Below are 22,114 nucleotides of genomic sequence, written 5' to 3'. Positions count from 1 at the left end.
ACGCTCCGGGCAGCGGCAACGGCCGCGGCGCCTCCAGCGCCTCCTCGAGCGCCGCCTCCAGCGCCGCGGCGCCCGTCCCACCCGCGCCGCCCCGGCCCCGCCGACTCCCCGGCCGCAGCCCCGCCGGCGCGCGCGCGCGCACTCGCCGCCCACGCCCCCGGCCGCCCGCCCGGCCCCGCCCCGCCCGGCCCCGCCCCCCCACGTGACGTCGCCGCGCCGCGCCGGCCCCGCCCCCACGCCGCCGCCGCGCCTTACGGCAGCGCGGGGAACCCCGCCTTAGGTTGCACTGAGTGTGTGTGTGTGTGTGTGTGTGTGTGTGTGTGTGTGTGTGTCTGTCGCAAAAGGCTGCGCCGGAAAACGACTCCAAGCGCTCGCTTTGCGGCCAACCCTGAGGTGCCTGAGTGAAGGCTGTTGGGGGCGGTGAGTCCCGAGGCAGGTAAGAAGTCGCCTCCCCACTTGGGTCTGTCGGTTCGCCGCTCCAGTGGGGTCGCCCGGCCGCCCGCGCAGGCTCTGGCGTGTCCGTCCCCCGTCCCCATCGAGCGCCGCCTTCCCTGCCCACCCCCTCCCCCCCGAGTCTCCGCCCCGGACCTCCGTCTCCATTCATTTCTTGAAAAGTTTTCACCGAGTGAGTGATTCGCGCGCCGTGAGCGGCGGCCCAGGACGGGCGACGGGGGAGGACGTGACGGGGGGGACCCCTCTCGGAGTCCAGTGCTTGCCCCCCGCCAACCCCGCAGGGTGTCAGGAAGAAGTGAACGGATCGCTTACACACCGGGGCAGGTGCACCCCTCACCTCCCGCCCCTGTGCACCCAGGATGAGAGGACTGACCCCCCAGAGTATGCCCCCGCTCCCCGACGGGAGCGACTCTGAGGGCATTAAATGTGTCCCCAGAACAGAGAAGCTGGTGCTCCGAGGGTGAGGGAAACTGATGGGTAGGATCTGGAGGGCTCTTGCAACCCAGCCTCAACTGCACGTTGCAGTCACGTGGGACTTTAAAAAAAAATCATAAGAGCAATGTTGCTTTCCTATCCTGAACCAGTTCAACAGATTCTTGTGTTAGGCCAGACGTCGGGATTTCTTCCAAGTTTCCTGGATGACAGTAATGGGCGGGGCAGGAGGTGGGGACACCTGCTCGGTGGAGTGGGTGTCATTGGGGCTGGAATGAGAAGCTGAAAGTTTGCAGTGACTGCCAAGGTAACCACTGTCACCTTCGGCTTGTTCTGATGCCCCTCCAAGACTGCTGGTTTCCTCCCTCCCCTCCCGGGCTGCTCTTCAGCTTTACAGCTAGGAGACCCTCCCCACTTGTGAGACCCCAAGCTGAACCCCAAAACCCTGGGAATGACTCCACACAGTGCCTCCCGGTGCACAGTCTGTCTTGGTTACACGGGATCACATACTGTCACCTAAGGACCAGACAGTACTGGGGGGCACTGCTCTCGAAAGGAGCTGCCTAAGGTGAAACCCAGAGTGGAGCTCAGCTGCTGGCTTATTAACCAGGGTTACTCCACAAACCTGCCTCTCTGCCTCCAGAGAACGAGCAGTTCCTGTTGTCTGGCTTGGCCCTGGCAGATACAACCGGAGAGCAGGGGTGTGGCAGAGATGGAAACGATAAAATGGGTGTGAGCCAATGGGGAGGAGCCTCGGGGTCCATGCTGAGGAGTTGAGATTATACCCCATCAGCAGTTAGTGAGTGTAAATAACAAAGATTCTGAACCCTTTTCACACCGTAGCCCTCTTGGGAGTCTGACCCAGGTACCTGATCTCAGGGGGGAAAAATGTTTTGTTTTGTTTTAAGATTTATTTTTATTACAAAGTCAGATATACAGAAAGGAAGATCTTCCGTCCGATGATTCACTCCCCAAGTGAGCGCACAACAGCCGGTGCTGTGCCGATCCAGACCCAGGAGCCAGGAACTTCTTCCCGGTCTCCCACACAGGTGCAGGGTCCCAAGTCCTTGGGCTGTCCTCGACTGCTTTCCCAGGCCACAAGCAGGGAGCTGGATGGGAAGTGGAGCTGCCAGGATTAGAACCGGCACCTATATGGGATCCCGGCGCATTCAAGGCGAGGACTTCAGCCACTAGTCCACACTACCGGGCCCGAAAAATGTTTTTAATGTATAAAATGCATAGACATGAAAGAGGGAACCAGTGTTTTTCAACGTCATTTAAATACTAAAATGTGTCATATAGTCATATAAGGGCTTCTTTTATTAAGTAGCATCTAGCAGCAGGTCTAAGTACATAATTTAAAGAAATAAGGAGTATAAATTATACTTGAGACACTGACAAATATTTTAACATAATATGAAACCATCAGGGGGCATGCATACATTGTGGCATGACAAGTTAAGCATCCCATATAGGTGCTGTAGAGACCTGGCTGCTCCATTTCCAATCCAGCCCCTGCCAGTGGCCTCAGGAAGCATCACAAGATGACCCACGTGGGAGACCTGGAAGATGCTGCTGGCTCCGGCTTCAGCCTAGCCCAGTACTGGCCATTGCAGCCGTTTGGGGAGTGAACCAGCACATGGAAAATTCTCTCTCTCTCTCCCATCTTCTCTAACACTGCTTTTCAAATCAAACAAAAAAATTCTTTTAAAAAAACATGTTTAAGGAAATATCAGATTTCTGTTGGTGACAAAGATGAAGGGATTGCTAATATTTCAGTGTTCAGCCTATAGTAATTGAAAAGAAGACTAACTTTGAATCAGAAAAATAAAGATGCAGCTTTTCCCCCACGTCAAGTTCATGAATCCTGAAATAGCCACATTCTAGTCTATGGATGCTGTGTTTAAAACTACCACAGGATGAGCCAGGCGCAGTAACCTAGCAGCTAAAGTCCTCACCTTGAACACCAGGATCCCATATGAGCTCCAGTCCATATCCCGGTGACCCTACTTCCCATCCAGCTCCCTGCTTGTGGCCTGGGAAAGCAGTCGAGGACAGCCCAAAACCTTGGGACCCTGCACCCGCTTGGGAAGCCCAGAAGAGACTCCTAGATCCTGGCTTCGGATCAGCACAGCTGCAGCCATTGCAGCCACCTGGGGAGTGAATCAATGGATGGAAAATCTTCTTTGTCTCTTCCCTCTGTATATCTGACTTTCCAAGAAAAATTTAAAAATACCACCAGATGATAGTTTTAGACAAGAATGTGACAGACCAAATCTGTTTCAGAAAGATGATGGAGCAGTGTTCCCTTATGCCTCAGCTTTTTTCTTTAGGGCTTTTTTTGTTTGTTTGTTTGTTTTGTTTTGTGTTTATGTTCTTTACCTGTGATGCAGCAACCAAAGCTAACCTGCTGTTGCTTAACAGCAATGGCAGCAGGGCAAGTGATCTGTAGTTGTGTATGCAAGAGGAAAAGTGGGTCATTAAGTCCCTGGAAAATGAAATAACTTCGTGTCAGTACAGATGTTAAATTCCACGCATATGAGGGGTATGCAGAAAATTCATGGAAAATGCAAATTATGAAAAATGCATAGATTTCAAAAAAAAATGTACCAAAATCAACTCTTTTAATTTATTTCAGAGACAACAGAGAGTTCTCGTCCACTAGTTTACTCCCCTAACTGCCGGCCACAGCTGAGGCAGGACCAGCCACCACTTGGAGGCTGGAACTGAATCCGGGTCTCCCACATGGCATGGCAGGGTTCCAGCTACTTGAGTGAGACCCGCTGCTTCCCAGGATGTGCGTCAACAAGCAGGCACAATCAGGAGAGTGCAGCACGCCCCTGAACCCTGGCGCTCACGTGTCCCAAGAGGCATCTCAGCCAATGGGCCTGCCCACAGCAGAGACATCTTCCAGTCCGATTTTGCTTGGATCCTCATCCATGGGAGAAGTAGTAAAAAAAATTAAAAATCAGGAAAAGTAGACTTGGGCTATTTTTGGAAATCACTGACTACCAGACTATAGTTTGTCCTTAATTTCGTGAACAATGGAAGACGTTAAAAGTTTTTGCAGATTAGAGTGGCAGTTGAAAAACTAATATGAATTTATGTGTGACTAAAATCAGAAATAGAAGTAGGAGTGAGGGTACTAGAGCAATACATAAGTAACTTTAAGAAATGGACATGGAAATATTATCTGGTCTGCTAAAAAACTTTTTCTCCCCAGTGTACTGACCAGTCTAAAGAAGCATAGCTTGGAGCGATGATATATCTTTCAACAAAGGATATGTACATCTCACTGTAGGAATCAGTTACCTTTTACTATAGGCAAGAGGCTAATTCACTCTTATGTTTTCAGTGGTGTTGCTCATACATAGGTGCTTCAAAAAGTGTGTAGCATAATGGGATTAGAAGGTGAGTGGTGGATGTTGTTCCATGGGCTAAGCTGTTGCCAAAGTGTGGCTAAGCTGCTGCTAAAGTGTGGCTAAAGTGTCCCTGCGGGAGACCCCATAGAGTCCTAGGCTCCTGACTTGAACCTGACCCAACTCTGGCCATTTGAAGGCATCTGGAGAATAAACGAATAAATGAGCAACCTCTCTCCCTCCTTCCCCCATCACTCTGCCTTTTAAATAGATGGATTTTTTTTTTTTTAGAAAAACATTTATTTCAAAGAAAACGATAGAGCGAGAGGGGAAGACAGACCTTAAAATAACTGGTTCACTCAGCAGATGGCCTAAAGAGCCAGGATTTATCCTGGGCTCCCTCACAGGTGGCAGAGAGCCATCTTGCACTGTTCTTCCGGTTACGTGAACAGGAAGCTAATCACTAGACCAGCAGCCAGGTCTCAAACCAGCACTCCTAGATGGGGTACCCACATCCACATGGCAAGTAGTGGCTGGCCCCAATAAACTTTATTTTGCTAGAAACAAAAAATGATATCCATGTATACTTTTTTCCTAATATCTATTTCCTATCATAAATTGAAGACCCCCCCCCCTTATACTTCTGTTAAAATAAATGGCTATCACACTTAGTTTCACAGATGTTTCTTAGGCCTTCCTTGCCAATCCCTTGAAACCGCTGAATGAATAAAACTGATTACAAAGCCACATTACGTGCTTTCTACACACATTATTCTAAAAAAATTTTACTTTGGAGTGGACATGTCACTCATCCCAATGAGTTATAGCTATTTGATATACAGAACAAATTCTCTGACAGTCCACCCTCACTACCTTCTTCAGCCAGCGAACAGCTGGCGTAGTTCAGCACAAACTGGAATCTCAAGGGCATCCCCCCTGTAGGCAGGGGTGAGCAGGTATATCTGAAATCAAAGAGAATACCTTAGGAGGCTTCAGAGTTCTCATTCTTCACAAGAAATTTCCAAAAAAATTCTTTCTCTTTTAGTTCAGTACTACCAGTTCCACAATGATCTTTTTTTTTTTTTTTTTTTTTTAAGAAGCACTAGACCATACTGCTGACACCAAAGTAGGGGAGAGGGGATTGTCTCAATTATAACTGTTTTCTAATGTTGGTTTATTTTCATCCATTTGAAAGGCTGAGCAATAGAGACAAAGATCTTCCATCTGCTGGTTCATTACCCCAGTGTCTGAATCTCCCATGTGGATGGCAGGGATCCAAGAACTAAGTAAGCCACCACCTGCTGCCTCCCAGACTGCGTCGCTAGAAAGCTGAAATCGGGGGCAGAGCAGCCACAACTCTGTTATGGGATGCAGGCATCCTCAGCAGTGGCTTCACTTACTATACCGCAGCGCATGCGCATGCACTTACTATTTGGAGCACTTATGGGTTTAAAACCCTTGGGCCTGCCCTCTCCGATGGCTGGTGAAGTAAAGCTCTGTCAGTGATATGATCATTTAAATCTCTCTAGAAAGGAGATTAAGGATTTTAATGTTAGTAGGCTCTGATTTTTCTCACAACAATTGCAGCAATCTGGCACTTTCCATTAGCAACTGAAATAAACTGTTATTAGAAATGTTTAGCCTTCCTCAGGAACATGTAATTCAAACATAGTCCAATAATTCAAAAGTATTTTCTTGGGCCCTGCACGATAGCGTAGTGGTTAAGGTCCTTGCCTTGCACGCCCAGGATCCCATATGGGCACTGGTTCTAATCCCGGCAGCCCCACTTTCCATCCAGCTCCCTGCTTGAGGCCTGGGAAAGCAGTCGAGGACAACCCAAAGCCTTGGAACCCTGCACTCACGTGGGAGACCAGGAAGAAGCTCCTGGCTCCTGGCTTTGGATTGGCTAAGCTCCAGCTGTTGCGGCCACTTAGGGAGTGAACCATCGGATGGACTATCTTCCTGTCTGTCTCTCCTCCTCTCTGTATATCTGACGTTCCAATAAAAATAAATCTTTTTTTTTTTTTTAAAGTATTTTCTTTTTTCAAGATTGTATTTGTTTGTTTGCACAGTAGAGCAACCCGGGGTGGGTGGAGGGGAAAAAAAGATATTGCGTCCAGTGATTCTCTTTCCAGAGAACATAGTACGCAACATGGGCTGGGTCAGGCCAAACCCAGGAGCTAAGCTCTGTGCTAGTCCGCCACATGGATACCAGATGCCCTACTACCTGGGCCGTCTGCTGCTGCCTTCCCAGTGTATTAGCAGGAAGTCTAATCAGAAACTATACAGCCAGGACTCCTTAGAGATGATGTTACCGGAGTAGTCCCAACCAGCAGTTTCACCCACTGCGCCACAATGGCAGTCCCAAAATAAGACTCTTGTTCATTAACATTTAAAGGCAGATAGCTGGAGTGCATGACGTGGCACATGATGCAGCAGGTGAGAGCATTGTTCGCATATCACGGTGCCCACATCCCGTATCAGAATGCCCAGTTTGAGTCCTGACTCCTCTGCTTCTAACCAGGAGGGGGAAGAGGATGGCCCAAGGACTTGAGTTCCTGCCATCCTGAGATCTGCACGGAGTTCTTGACTCCTGCTTTCACTCTGAGTTAGCTCTGGCTATTAGAAGCATTTGAGGAGTGATCCAATGGATGGAAAACCTGCTGCTCTACCTTTGAAATAAATAAATTGCTAAGTCAGAAAGGTGTATGTTATGACTGGGTCCCATGAGGCTGCTTTTCCAATCTGCAGAGTACAATAAAGCATAAATTAAATTCATTTATTAGAAAATTTTTGAACCCTCACTACTATATATCAGATATAATTTTGAAACCCATTCATTAGCAATTTATGATGACGGTTTATCTCTTAACCATCTTCCAGGCTTTTGAAATCAACAGACTAAGATGAGAAGATGATGGCTTTTTCACACCGTTTCCAACATCGTGGTTGCATGTAACCATCATGGGCTACTGAGCACCGCAATCACTGATCTCATCAGGTGAGTGACGTGGCAAGCTTAGCCGGACACTGCCAAACTGTATTTGTTGCACCCACTTGAATTCTGTGCACCCCCTCAGCTGGCACCCCCTGTGCCATCTCCCTCAGACCTGGCCAAGCCAAATGGCCTCCCCATACACAGCTCTCACTTTCTAATCATTTGAAAGTTTACAGTTGTATCAGGTCTCCTCTGATGAAAAAGAAAGTCATTTCAAGCAGTTGAAAAAAAAAATTTGCTACACACCGAGTTTGTGATCACGGGAAAAAAAAACTGACACCACTCTACAGAGAACCCTCCAAGTAAAAATGACTTGGTACAGTGACTCAGGCTAAATCCTCGCCTTGTACGGGCCAGGATCCCATATGGGCACCAGTTCATGTCTTGGCTGCTCCACTTGCCATCCAGCTCTCTGCTTGTGGCCTAGGAAGGCAGTAGAGGGGGGGCCAGGGGCTTGGAACTCTGTACTTGCATGGTAGACCTGGCGGAGGCTCATAGCTACTGGCTTTGCATAGGCTCAGCTCCGGCCATTGCAGCCGCTTGAGGGAGTGAACCAGCGGATGGAAGATCTTCCTCTCTGGTCTTTCCTTCTCTCTGTAAACCTGCCTTTCCAGTAAAAATAAATAACTCTTAAAGAAAAAAAAACTGGGAATCATATTCTGTTTGGGGTCAATGCCATCCTAGCCCTTGACAGCAGAGCCTGGTGGCAAAACTGGTGGAGCCTCTTGGTGTTGGAGGTAACCCTAAAAGATAACTTGGACCTCTTCCCTGGCCCAAACAGAACCAAGTGGAATCCGTGGTGGTAGAATTGCCTAAACAGGACACCCCTTTTATTTTTTAAGAGGTCAAATCTTCCACTGGTAAAATGCTGATAACTAGAGACATGCTCTTTCAGTTTATCAGTCATGAAATTAAAAGCATTTCCTATAACAATTTTGTGTTTTTAGGAGTTTCTGCAAATATGTTTCACTTCCTTATGTTGCTCAGGAAGAACAAGCATCTGTTAATACAAACCTTACCAACATAAACATGAGTACAAGTTTGTGGGGCATGCTGTTAACAGGATAAGAGCTCATATCTGCCCAAAACAGATCTCTAAGTTCCAATGATAATTTTTACATTATACACATCACGCATGACCCGCATTTGCAGTAGCTTATCCCTAGCATTAAAAGGAAACATTTAATTGGGGGAAATTGAAACTGAGAACACAGCCATGAACTTCCTTCCTGAAAGCATTCCTGCCTCTGCTGCTAGGAAACGCAGGTCAGGCTTGGATGTGACCCTCTGGGAAGGCAGGTGGACTGGGGCCAGGAGCTGGATCCCACCTTCTAGTCCCAGTGGACACTAAGTTATCTTGAATGCTCCTCGTTTGGTGGTTTATTTAAAAAGACAGAGAATTAGTCCTGTTTTCTCAGCAGGCAAAAGAATCAAGCTGAAGACACATATTTGAAGTAAAACTGGGACATGCTATGTCTTGTTTTCTCCAACGTGGACACAGATTTTTACCACCTATGTGTTCATTGTAAAGAGAAAGTGGTCAGGGCCAGTGTTGTGGCACAGCACTTGATAAAAGGCGTTCCATGTGTGCACTGGGTTCTAGTCCCTGCTGCTCCACTTCCTACACCGTTCCCTGCTAACGAACCTGGGATAGCAGCAGAAGACAGCCAAGTACCACCCCATGGGAGACTCAGATGCCTGGCCAGCTCTTAGCACAGTGGCCATCTGGAGGAGCGAACAAGCCAATGGAAGATTCTCTCTCTGTCTCTCCCCCTGCCTCTGAAACTGACGTTCAAAAGTAAAATAAATATGTTTTAAAAAGAAAAATAAAAATTGATAGAGTGGGGTGGTGGAGATATGCAGAGAAAGCAAGTAATTACCCAAAGGGAGAAGGGAGAAGAGCAAAGAGTAGGGGCCAGTGTTAAGGTGCAAGAGGCTAAGCGAACACTTGCCAACACTCCATGCCAGAGTCCTCCTCCTTCTCCATCTTCTTTCACTTTACTTCTCCCTTCTTCCCTTATTCCTTTTTAAAGATTTGTTCATTTTTATTGGAAAGGCAGATTTAGAGAGAAATAAGACAGAAAGATCCTCTGTCCACGGGTTCACCAACCCCCACCCCAAAGGGCTGCGGTAGCTGGAGCTGACCTGATCTGACATGAAGCCAGGAGTCAGGAGCCTCTTCCAGGGAGCTGGATGGGAAGTGGAAGAAGGAAGACACAAACTGGCACCCATGTGGGATTCTGGCACCTGCAAGGGGAGGATTAGCAGGTTGAATCATCATGCCAGCCTTGTGTGTGGGCAATTCACCGCTTTGCTTTGCTTGCTTTCTTTCCTCCTTTTCTTTCTTTCTTTTTAAGATTTATTTATTTTTATTGGAAAGGCAGATATACAGTGAGGAGGACGGATAGAGAGGAAGATCTTCCGTCCGATGATTCACTCCCCAAGTGACTGCAACAGCCAGAGCTGCACCGATCCAAAGCCAGGAGCCAGGAACCTCCCCCAGGTCTCCCACACAGGTGCATGATCCCAAGGCTTTGGGCCGTCCTCGACTGCTTTCCCAGGCCACAAGCAGGGAGATGGATGGGAAGCGGGGATGCCAGGATTAGAACTGGCACCCATGTAGGATCCCGGCACATGCAAGGCGAGAACTTTAGCCACTAGGCCACCGCACTAGGCTCTATTTTTTTTTTTTTTTTAAGACTTAACAACATTTTAAAAAGTTTCAGAGAGCCATGCATGATGGCTCAGTAGCTAAGTCCTTGCCTTGCAGGTGTCGGGATCCCACACGAGCACCAGTTCATGTGCCAGGTGCTCCACTTCCCGTTCACTCCCTGCTTGTGGCCTGGGAAAGCAATGGAGAATGAGCCAAAAGCCATAAGACCCTGTACTTCTGTGAAACACTCCTGGCTTTGGATGAGCTCAACTCTGCCTGTTGTAACCCCTTGGGAAATGAACCAGCAGGTGGAAGGTCTTTTTCTCTGTATCTTCTCTCTGTAAATCAGTCTTTCTAGTAACAAATAAATAACTAATCTTCCAAAAAGTTAAAAAAAAAAAAAAAAGAGTTACAGAGAGCGAGAAGGGGGAGGTGAGGGTGAGATCTTTCATTCACTAATTTCATTCCTCAGGTGGCTGGAAGAGCTGGGGCTGGATCTTCATCAGGGTCTCCTGTGTGGGTGCATGAGCCCAAGGACTTTGCACTGTTTCCTCAGGTACATTAGTAGGGAGCTGAATTCATTGAAAGTGGAGCAGGTGGGACCTGAACCAGTACCAGTATAGGGTGCCAGCAACAGCTTAACTTGCCGCAGCACAGTGCCAGCCACCATGGTTGCTCCTGTTCTTCCAGTGGATTCTGCCTCAGAAGGCAGCAGGGGATGGCCCAAGTGCGTAAGTCCCTGTCACATTTAGGGCAGACATGAATGGAGTAGCCTGGCCCAGATCTGACACCTACAGCTATTATAGAAACAAACTGTTTTTCCTTCTCTGTCATTCTACCTTTCAACAACAGATAAATAAATCTTAAAAGAATAGTAAAAACAAAGTACTAATCCTATTTCTTAAAAATTTTTATATCATCGATTGCTATGAAATGTAGTTATCCTATACACACTTTTTATGTAACCATCCTCCTAGTATATCATAAGCGTCTTCTGTGTCAATAAACTGCATCTATAACTTTACCTTTTTAAAGATTTACCTTATTTATTTGAAAATCATAGTTAGGGTGAGATAGAGATCCACCATGCACTGGTTCACTTCCCAAATGGCCGCAGTGGCTGGGACCAGACCAAACCGAAGCCAGAAGCTTCATCCCTGTGTCCCATATGAGCCTGGTAACACCTGAACATTAGACTCTCGGGTGCCCCAGTCTTTCTGTTACAGGTGTTGCTGTGGTAAGCACCTGCGTTCAGTTTTTGCACACAGCCCAAGTATTTCCCTTGAGATATATTTCTGGAAGTATAATCCCCAACTATGTATACTTCTTAAGAATCAAAACACACTGGGCCCGGCGGCGTGGCCTAGCGGCTAAAGTCCTCGCCTTGAACGCCCCGGGATCCCATATGGGCGCCGGTTCTAATCCCGGCAGCTCCACTTCCCATCCAGCTCCCTGCTTGTGGCCTGGGAAAGCAGTTGAGGACGGCCCAATGCATTGGGACCCTGCACCCCCGTGGGGGACCCGGAAGAGGTTCCAGGTTCCCAGCTTCGGATCGGCGCGCATCGGCCCATTGCGGCTCACCTGGGGAGTGAATCATCGGATGGAAGATCTTCCTCTCTGTCTCCTCCTCTGTGTATATCTGGCTGTAATAAAATGAATAAATCTTTTAAAAAAAAAAAAGAAAAAAAAAAGAGTCAAAACACAAATATAGGGTTGGGTGTTTGGCCTAGTGGTTTGGACAACAGTCAGTTCTCAGATGGGTATTGGAGTCAAGTCCTACTTCCACTCCCAACTCCAGCTTCCTGCTAATTTGTCCCTAGCCACATGTGCCTGGGGCCTCTGCATGACATTTCCATTGTCACAGTAAGGACTGCTAGGAACGTAGTGTGTTCAAGGGACCACAAGCTTCTCATCTTCATTCTAAATAGCTCCATCACCAGATTTGAAATTTCCAATAAGCACATGAACTCGTTTTGTGTGGTACCACTGATTGAAGTTCTGCATCAGCATGACAAAGGTGGTTGTGAGTCCAGCTTTTCTCCTGAATAAAGGAATGAAGAATTCCTGCACAGAGTGGGTTGACTGCATGGGACAGTAAAAGCCCTGCTACTGCTCAACGTATTGTAAGTGTTCAGATTTCTCTGCGTGCTGAGGTCCGGACTCGCTCCTTTGACAGTCATTGAGGATCCGTCTGCAGACACTGACAAACAAGCCAGTCAGGGTCCTTAGTTCTCTTATTTTCACAGAGTTTCATTTTAGGGTGGGGAACGGTGGGGAAAGTGGAGGGAGACAGAGCAGAGGGCAGAGAGAGGAAGTTAACTAACAAGCAAGTGAATAAAACTGTCAATCATGAAAGCTATGTAAAACAAAACCAAAAAAAAAATGTAATGAAGGTCGTAAAGACAGTGGCCTTTATTTTGGCAAGTCAGAGGGACTGTGCAAAGAAGTGGTATTTAACACAGATCTACCCAAGGGTAGATCCAAGCGCAGCCAGCCACAGCCTTCGGGAGGGAGCAGCATGGCTTGTCTGACCGCTGAAAGACCAGTTGGTGAAGCTGGGATACAGTGGACCATTAGGAAAGTAAGAGAAATGAAATGGCAGGAGCTGGAGGCAAGTTAGGTAGAGCGTTGTAAACTGCAGAATTGCATTTTTGTTTTCCTCAGTATGGTAGCTGCTAGAATGTTTTAAGCAGACACAGGCATGACATCACCAAGTTTTAAACATGGATTCTTGTGGCTGTGTGGAAAATACAGCGGGAGGGTGGGGTCAGTGGTGTATGCGAGATCTGTCAGGCAAATTGTAGTGAGAAGCCCTGAACACACTTGGAACATTGTGGGTGAAGAATCAGCAGGACGTGTTACCAACTGCATGTGAGACAGGGAGAAAAAAAAAATCGAAAACCGTGGGATGCTGTCTCTTCATAGCTCCATTTCCGTTCTGATTATTGACAGAACTGTCATCACTTAGCACCAATGAATGCACACTAAGCTTCTGAAGAGATTTGCTGCAATAAGTGTCTTCCTCCCATATACAGTTAATCTCCTAAAGTGTAAGTCTGTGCTTATGCTTTCCGTAATTAATAAGAAGTGTAGTGCTTAAGATTCAGGGAACTCCGGGAGGCTGTGGACGCTGAGTAGACCGCTGGGCCGGAGTTTCTGAGCCAGCGGAATAAAGTGGATGGAGCCAAGAAAACTGCCTGTGTAGGTAGGAAAGTTCTGTGGGAATCTCATCTTTCATTTTTTTTTTTTTTTCGGAAATTCATGCTGGTTTTGCATTTTGTGCTGCAGCATGTCCATGTTTAAGTTAATAAGTAAAATACTTTGTTACTGATTAAAATATTTAAGTCAGCCAACAAATTGTTGAGCTTTTTCCATAGAAGCTGGCAAAGTCAGAGCTGCAGGAAGCAGCAAGCAGCAGCCCGGTGGGTGGGGCCTGTTCTTCAGTGCGCCTGTGGGTGTCAGCATTCCTGATGACATGGGACCCTCTGAGTCTGAACATTTGTGGTTTGTCACAACTTGAAACGGTAACCAAAGGGCCTGATGAGGGGAACCATACTCAGAAACTACTAACTTTTAATCATTTTCACTTAAAATGACTACAGCAGCTGTGCTTTATAATTTTTTTAAAAATAAAACTGAATAAGGTGGTCTCGGCACAATAGCATAGCAGCTAAAGTCCTCGCCTTGAATGCGCAGGGATCCCATTTGAACACCAGTTCTAATTCCGGCAGCCCCACTTCCCATCCAGCTCTGTGCTTGTGGCCTGGGAAAACAGTCGAGGATGGCCCGAAGCTTTGGGACCCTGCACCTATGTGGGAGACCCAGAGGAAGCTCCTGGCCCCTGGCTCCTGGCTCCTGGCTCCTGGCTTCTGGCTTTGGATTGGCTCAGCTCCAGTCATTGTGGCCGCTTGGGGAGTGAAGCATTGGATGGAAGATCTTCCTCTCAGTCTCTCCTCCTCTCTGTATATCTGCCTTTCGAATAAAAATAAATAAATCTTAAAAAAAAAAAAACTGAATAAGGCTCTTCCATTTTTCTTTTATATTTTATTTTGAATTTTATTCCAATTAATGCATTCAAAGGATCTTTTTTTTTTTTTTTTACTTTTTAATGCAGAGTGACACAGGGAGAGGGAAGGGGGGAGAAAGAGAGAGTGTGTGTGAGAGAGAGAGAGAGAGAGAGAAAGAGAGAGAGAGAGAGAGAGAGCGCTCTTCCATCTGCTGATTTACTCCCCAAATGACCACACCAACCAGGGCTCAACTTTAGGCCAAAGCTCTGCACTCCATCTGGGTCTGCCACGTGGCTGGCAGGGTCACAAGTAGCAGCTGGGCCGTGACCTGCTGCCTCACAGACTGCTCTTTAGCAAGAAGCTAGATCAGATGTGACCCTGGTACTCAAACCTGGGCACTCTGATGGGGGTGCTGGTACCCCAACCAGGGTATCAACCACTGCATCACACGCCTGCCGTATGTATGCTGTCTGAAACATCAGAACAATACAGAGCTCTGAAGGCCCTCTTGGTCCTGGCAAAGGATTCTCCCCACCAGGCAAGGTGACTGTCCACCCAGGCACTCTGCTCCTCACCCTAGCACCATTGGCTGGGAATGGGCTGGGCCAGACTTCATTGGCCAACACCAAGCGCAGTTCTCCAGGTGGACACCAACACACAGCACCCGAGGAGCCTTACTGGGCACAGTCGCCGTCATTCCCTGTGTCCTGGTGTACTCCTGGCTCACATTGTGCTGCTGGGCTCCTGGGGGACAGTTTGCCATCAGCCGGACCCTGGCGATAACGTGCTCATCATCAGGTGGTGGTGGGACAAGCCAGAGAAGAGGCCACCTGGCCTTAATATAGAGAATGCTTTTCCCTCTCCTGAGCACCAGCTTGTTTTCACCTTGTGGATGTTGTGAATGTTTAACTTATCACTCTCTGTTTGGCTGCCAAAAAGCTTAGAGCCAGATCTGTGGCTCTCCTATGACAAATGTGCGCTATGCCTCGTTAACTCCAGGCCTGGCTCCACTTGATGTCTCTGCTCTAGTTATTCTTTCTTCAGGAAATGTTAACTCATGCCATCTTTCACATATTTCTTTTTCTCATCAACAGCCTTACATTGTTTCTGCAGGCGTTCAGGTAAGGATTAGTGTGTATGCATAGAATCATCTTGGATGCTTCTTAGTTCATTCGCTTGAACTTTGTTTCTGGTATGTACCTTAAGATGAAAGCTGGCTTTTTTTTTTTTTTAAGATTTATTTATTTTTATTACAAAGTCGGATATACAGAGAGGAGGACAGACAGAGAGGAAGATCTTCTGTCCAATGATTCACTCCCCAAGTGAGCCGCAACGGCCGGTGCTGCGCCAATCCAAAGCCAGGAACCGGGAACCTCTTCCGGTTCTCCCACACGGGTGCAGGGTCCCAAAGCTTTGGGCCGTCCTAGACTGCTTTCCCAGACCACAAGCAGGGAAGTGGATGGAAAGTGGAGCTGCCGGGATTAGAACCGGCGCCCATATAGGATACCGGGCATTCAAGGCTAGGACTTTAGCTGCTAGGCCATGCCGCCAGGCCCGAAAGCTGGCTTTACAGGATTTGTTTTGTAACAATTTCTATTTTCAGATTGACTTATTTTTATTAGAAAGGCTGATTGACAGAGAAACACCCGTCCTCTTCTTTACTACCCATGTGGCCACAATGGCCAGGAGCTTCTTCCAGATTTCCCACATGAGTGCAGGGTCCCAAGGCTTTGGGCCGTCCTTGACTGCTTTCCCAGGCCACAAGCAGGGAGCTGGATGGGAAGCGGGGCCACCAGAACACCAAGTCCCCATATGGGATCTTATTGCATGCCAGGCAAGGATTCAGCTACTGAGACATCATGCTCATGCTGTGCCCTTTATAGGATTTTGATTACATGAAAAAAGGCTATGTCACGCAAGTTTTATTGTCTTTTTTTTTTCTTTAAGAATTCTTTCATTTATTTGAAAGGCAGAGTTAGAGAGGGGTAGAGATAGAGAGGTCTTCCATCTACTGGTTCAATCCACGGATGCCTGCCATGGCCAGGCTGTGTCAGACAAAGCCGGGAGCTTCTTGCTAGGTCTCCCATGTGGGTACAGGTAAACCATCTTGTGCTTTCCCAGGCTGCTTTGGAGGGAATTAGCAGTGGAGCAGCCAGGATTCAGTGCCCACATAGGATGCTGGTGTCACACATTGCGATTTTACCTACTACGCCATAACACCAGCCTCAACTTTTAAGCAGTCTGCTGGCCAGAACTGATCAAATTGATTCCATCATCCCAGCTCTGCCCTTTGCAGAGCATCACCGGTTCCTCACAGTGAGCTTTGCTTGCCACTCTCTGGTCTGCCAGTGACTCTGCATTACCGAGTAGAGCTTAGCAAGGCACCACAGGCAGCACACAGCACTCAACCACGTTGGCTCTGCCAAGTCTGGATGATGTCATCCTCTCCCATCAGCCTTCCTGTCCTGCTGCTGCCCTTCCTGGTGAGCCTGAGCCGGGCAGCCCCTCATACAGGAAGCCTGATCTGGTTCCTGCTGCAGCTTTGTTGGTGGACACGATAATATCAGCAGCTTGGATTGGCTTGGGGCTCTGAATGGGTTTTCTAAACCTTAAACACTTATGTGTGTATATGTGTACACATTTGAAAGGCAGAATGACAGAGAAAGAAATTTTCCATCTATTGCTTCACTCCCTAAATGGCCTCACATCCCAGAACTGAGCCAGGCCAAAACCAGGAGCCAGGAACCCCATCTTGATATCCCACTAGAATGGCAGGGTCCAGGACTCAAAACTGACACTCAGATATAGGTTGCCTATATCACAAGTAGTAGCTTAAGGCTTCCTTTTTTCCTTTCTTTCTTTCTTTTTAAAGATTTATTTTTATTGAAAAAGTAGATTTAGAGAAAAGGAGATGCGGAGAGAAAGATCTTCCATCCACTGGTTCACACCCCAAGTGGCTACAACAGTTGGAGCTGAGCTCCAAAGTCAAAAACCAGGAACTTCTTTGAGGTGTCCCACTTGGGTGCAAGGTCCCAAGGCTTTGGGCCATCCATCTTCCACTGCTTTCCTAGACCACAAGCAGGGAGCTGGATGGGAAGTGGAGCAGCCAGGACATGAACCAGTGGCCCGTATGGGATTCCAGAGTATACAAGGATTTAGCCACTGAGCCATCACAATAGGCCCAAGTTTAACCCTTCTGAACTTCAGCACCAGCCCCTTTGGTAACCTCTTTGAGTACCTTCAAATAAACTTGGCCATCAGTGCAACTCTCTTGAGTACCTAAGGCAGATAGATGCCCTTTTACAGATAAAAAATTACAGAATTTGGACGCAGCGCAGTAGCCTTGTGGCTACAGTCCTCGCCTTGCACACACCGGGATCTCCTGTGGGCATGCACATATAGGCATAGCAGTCTAATCCCGGCTGCTGCACTTCCCTTCCAGCTCCCTGCTTGTGGCCAGGGAAAGCAGTAGAGGACGGCCCAAAGGCTTGGGACCTAGCACCCACGTGGGAGACCCTGAAGAAGCTCCTGGCTCCTGGCTTCGGATCAGCTCAGCTCCAACCGTTGCAGCCACTTCGGGAGTAAACCGGAGGACAGAGGATGTTCCCCCTCTGTCTCTCCTCTTTGTATATCTGCCTTTCCAATAAAAGTAAATCTTTAAAAAAAATAAAAGGAAGGAAGGAAAAAAAAAGCTGGGACAGTCCCAGATTTCCTGATTCATATGCTACAGTGCCTTTTAAAAGTGTGAAAGAATTTCTAGCATACTTTATCATACTTTATCTAGTGTTTATCATACTTTTAAGGTTGAAGAGGAGAAATGGATGTGCTGTTACATCCCTGTGCACATAGGTGGGCAAATTCAGGAATGAATTTCATTTGTCTCACTCTCAAGATTTTCTCTTCCTGAAATCCCAGATCCTTTCAACTACAGTTCTCATCCCTGTCATTTTCCACTATTGAAGGAGGAAGTCATGCTTCATGTTATGTCTTAAAAGTTAGTGTTGAAATGGAAACTATTTTCCCTTTATAATTAGTAACTTTTTCTTCAGACTCTGAATTTATATTTGCTGTAAAAACAGTTTCCCATTATCATCACATATGTTCCTGAAGGAGCCAAATATATGAATTTGCTAAGGTGTCTGATAGAATATAAGCTGTAATTTATACCTGTCTGTGTCCCATATTGGAGTGCCTTGAGCTCCTGCAGACCCTAGGATTGGTAACAGTTCAAATCACTAAGCCCTTGGCATCACATGGGAGATGTGGACCGAGTCCCCAGCTCCTCCCTTCAGTCCCAGTCCAGTCCCAGCCATTCTGGGCATTCAGGTGGTAAACCAGTTGCAGGGAGGGGGCAGTAGTATTCTGTCTGTCTCTTTTCCCTGCTCTTCTCCCTCCCTCCCTCCCTTCCTCCCTCCCTCCTTCCCTTCCTCCCTCCCTTCTTTCTCTGTCGGCACCTCTCAAATAAAAATCTTTTAAAAACTTTAAAGAGGAAATTACAAATTCATACCTACTATCTACATGGAAAATCTCCAAAGTTTTTCTAATTGTTTCTCCACAGCATGCCAGCTCAAGTTCCCTGAATGTTTACACTTAGCCAGGAGTTGTTGCCAAACCATTTATAATGACATATCATTTTGACCACAGCCCTTACAGACAGTGCCACAGCCCCAGTCTTAGCTAGGTGCCACTCTCAGCTATAAATAACATCTTCTGCCTCTCCTGCAGCTGCTGAAGTCGGTGCAGGATGGACCCTGTGGTCCTCAGCTACATGGACAGCCTCCTGCGGCAGTCAGACATCTCACTGTTGGACCCTCCGAGCTGGCTGAATGACCACATCATTGGATTCGCCTTTGAGTACTTTGCCAACTGTCAGTTCCGGGACTTCTCCAGCCAGGTCGCCTTCATCAGCCCTGAAGTCACCCAGTTCATCAAGTGCACGAGTGACCCAGCTGAGGTTGCTTTGTTCCTGGAACCCCTGGGGCTCCCCCAGAAACGGGTGATATTTTTAGCCATCAATGACAACTCCAACCAGGCAGCCGGGGGAACCCACTGGAGCCTGTTGGTTTATCTCCAAGATAAAAACCGCTTCTGTCATTACGATTCCCATAGCAGGAGCAACTCCATCCACGCAAAGCAGGTGGCAGAGAAGCTGCAGGCTTTCTTAGTCAGAAATGGAGACAGGCCGGCCTTTGTGGAGGAGAAAGCCCCTGCTCAGCAGAACAGCTACGACTGTGGGATGTATGTGATCTGTAATGCCGAGGCCTTGTGCCACAGCCTCTTTGGACAGCAGCCAGAGGCCCTGCTGCAGCTGCTCACCCCCACATACATCACACAGAAGAGGGCGGAATGGAAAGAGCTCATCGCCAGGCTTGCTAAAAATTAGCTGGTGACGAATATCTGTGCCAGTGGAGTCTCTCCTGAGGCTGCAGCGCGGCCTCCATGCAGGAGGGAGACTGCCTGGTGGGGGACAGCGTGACCTGACCTCTTCCTGCGCGAGAGTGAGCATCCTCTGTTACCACCCTTGATTCGAGAGCAATACGTCCTGTAAGAGCGCGTCAGAGTTACGCACCAGAACCTTAAAGTCAGTATATCTTAACATCTATCGCACACACTTCTCATTTTGGTCTAAAAATTAATCCCTCTTGGTCTCCCTTAATCCCCATTAGCTTTAAAAAAAACAAAAATCAGTGATCTGTAAAACAAATCAGGAATTCGAGTAGTCTGGAGAAAAGAAAAAAAAAAGCTATGAAAAGAACAACTACAACAAAAAAAAATGTTACAGGTTTGTTTGTTTGTTTGTTTTTTAATACAACCTGCACAATTAAAGAGCTCAACTGGCCAGAAGCAGATCACAGCCAGATTTCACCCAAGACCAAAACATTATAAGCATCAGTGATCGAGGTCTGTGATCTTGGCCGTTCACAGTGCAGAGGCCTTGCCTGTGCATATATTTAATGTAAAAAAACAAAAATGGTATTAGCCCCCTCCTCCCATCTGATTCCCGGAATGCTTTAAGGACAAGCAGGAGAACTTGAACATTGGGCCCCTCGGTGTGCTCAGGAAGCCGGCTCTCCTGCCCCCTGCATTGCTAACAGTGCCTCCTGGCCTTGGCTAAAGGGCCACACGCATGCTCCCTCCTCATATACAAAGTTCTTTTGGTTATAGAAAATAAGAGTTGATAACTTCTCAGGGTTACCTATTGTTTCAGATAAATATTTCTGCTTTCTGGTAGTTAAGAATTCCCTCTCCTTGAACCTGGCACAGTCTTTTTGTTTGTTTTTCAGTTACGTCATGATAATTTTAGGACCATCAGAGCATCTGAAATTTAGAGTTGGTTTATTTTTAAAAGAAGAAGAAAAATGACCTCCCTCCACCATTTCCCTTAACTCAAAATGCAAACAATGCAATTTTTACAATGTGGAAGCCAGAGTCAAAACGGGATCCCTCCGGTAGCACAGATGGGATTTTTGCAGGTACTCTGGGTCATGCACGATCATATGAGGCACTCATTCTGTTCCTCATGAGAATTAGAGATGTGAAAACCAAAGATTAGCTTGAGCCATGAAATTTCTTTCAGCTACCTCCACAACCCTACCCTGCCCCCAGCTCCCCAGCCCAGAGTAACCTCACCACCCAGTGAGCCCAATGCTTCACTCGCTTCCTGTCAGCCTGGGAGGGGAACACAGTACTGGTAAGGACAGCTTCCACAGCAGGCCTGAGTGCACTAAAGTTGAAACTGAAATTCAAAGAGAAAGTTCCAGAAGGCCACTGTATTTTGAGAGAAGAGCACTCAGGCAACCATCAGCCCTAGTATTTACCTTCCCACACCCCGGGCTGGTGTTTGCTCAGCAGGTAAACACCACAGCTTACAACACCAGACATCACGTATCAAGAGTACCAGTTCCAATCTGCCTGCTCCACTTCCCATCCAGCTCTCTGCTGATGTGCCTGGGAAGGCAGCCGAAAAGGATGAACCAAGCACTTGGTAGGCCACCGACACCTGCATGGGAGACCCCAGTGGGATTCCTTGGCTCTAGGCTAAGCCTGGCCTAACTCTGGCTGCTGTGGCCATTTAGGGAGTGACCAGTAGACAAAAGATCTCTCTCTCTCTCTGGCTTTTAATTACATGAAAACCTAAATAAATGCTTTTTTCTTTTTCACATAGCAGGATTGGAGATTTTCTTTTGTTTTTGTATTTTGTATTTTTTTCCCAGCATTTCATTGGGTATTCTGATAGCCTGTTACAGGGTACAAAGGAGGAAAAAGATCCTGTTTTGCTCCTATTGCATTTTTTTATCTCTTAGAAGCAAAAGAATCCAGGACACCAGGTTCAGCTTCAAAATCTATAGTCCTTATGCATAATTATTGTGAAAGTAATACTCTGGTTTCTCTTCAGATCATGTAAATCTTTCACCTTTTTATTGTGCAAATACTCCCAAAAAACCGTTTAGATTTTGGTGTCAGCAGTTAGTGAGTTGAACATGGGGCGGGTATCCTGCTGTGTTGCCCTGTAGGTGTACTCTAACACATCCCACCTGACCCTCAGCGACTTCCTAACAGTCACCCGTGCAACCCCAGCATAGACTGTGGCAAGAACCACCAACATCAGTAGATTTTACATCGAGTGCATCTAAACCACAGATGCTTCTGTTGTTTGGCTAGTTTCTCTCAGCCCTTGCAGGCATTGGCCCTACCTAAAGCAGAATAATGTAAGTATTATGGGTGGATTGCATTTCTGGTAATAAGCCTTACTCTGACCATGCCATCATTTTTATTATTTTTTTTTTTTTTTTTTTTTTTTTTTAAAGATTTATTCATTTTATTACAGCCAGATATACAGAGAGGAGAGACAGAGAGGAAGGTCTTCCATCCGATGATTCACTCCCCAAGTGAGCCGCAACGGGCCGGTGCGCGCCGATCCGATGCCGGGAACCTGGAACCTCTTCCGGGTCTCCCATGCGGGTGCAGTGTCCCAATGCCTTGGGCCGTCCTCAACTGCTTTCCCAGGCCACAAGCAGGGAGCTGGATGGGAAGTGGAGCTGCCGGGATTAGAACCGGCGCCCATATGGGATCCCGGGGCTTTCAAGGCGAGGACTTTAGCCGCTAGGCCACGCCGCCGGGCCCCATTTTTATTATATTAACGTTAACCCTGTGATGTAAGAAACACTCAACCTGCGAAGTAGGATTTCTCAATGTCAGGGTTATTACAATG

The 22,114-nt window shown here is 47.3% G+C and overlaps 1 protein-coding gene across 1 annotated transcript; it reads left to right on the top strand.

Annotated features, from left to right (window-relative positions):
* Positions 1-323: 323 nt before the first annotated feature.
* On the top strand, positions 324-19,661 carry SENP8 (SUMO peptidase family member, NEDD8 specific). The gene is made up of 3 exons (XM_004594649.4): positions 324-436; positions 7,128-7,245; positions 18,628-19,661. The coding sequence occupies exon 3, from the start codon at positions 18,647-18,649 to the stop codon at positions 19,283-19,285; it is 639 nt and encodes a 212-aa protein (XP_004594706.1). The 5' UTR covers positions 324-436; positions 7,128-7,245; positions 18,628-18,646; the 3' UTR covers positions 19,286-19,661.
* The last annotated feature ends 2,453 nt before the right edge of the window (positions 19,662-22,114 follow it).

The sequence above is a fragment of the Ochotona princeps genome, chromosome 6 (genome assembly GCF_030435755.1).
Source record: "Ochotona princeps isolate mOchPri1 chromosome 6, mOchPri1.hap1, whole genome shotgun sequence".
Classification (NCBI taxonomy): Eukaryota; Metazoa; Chordata; class Mammalia; order Lagomorpha; family Ochotonidae; genus Ochotona; species Ochotona princeps.
The sequence above is the reverse complement of the archived record's forward strand: the minus strand, read 5'-3'. Positions and strand labels throughout refer to the sequence as shown.

Coding starts and splice junctions, on each gene's coding strand:
- SENP8 (XM_004594649.4), top strand. CDS start 18,647: ATGGACCCTGTGGTCCTCAGCTACATGGACAGCCTCCTGCGGCAGTCA.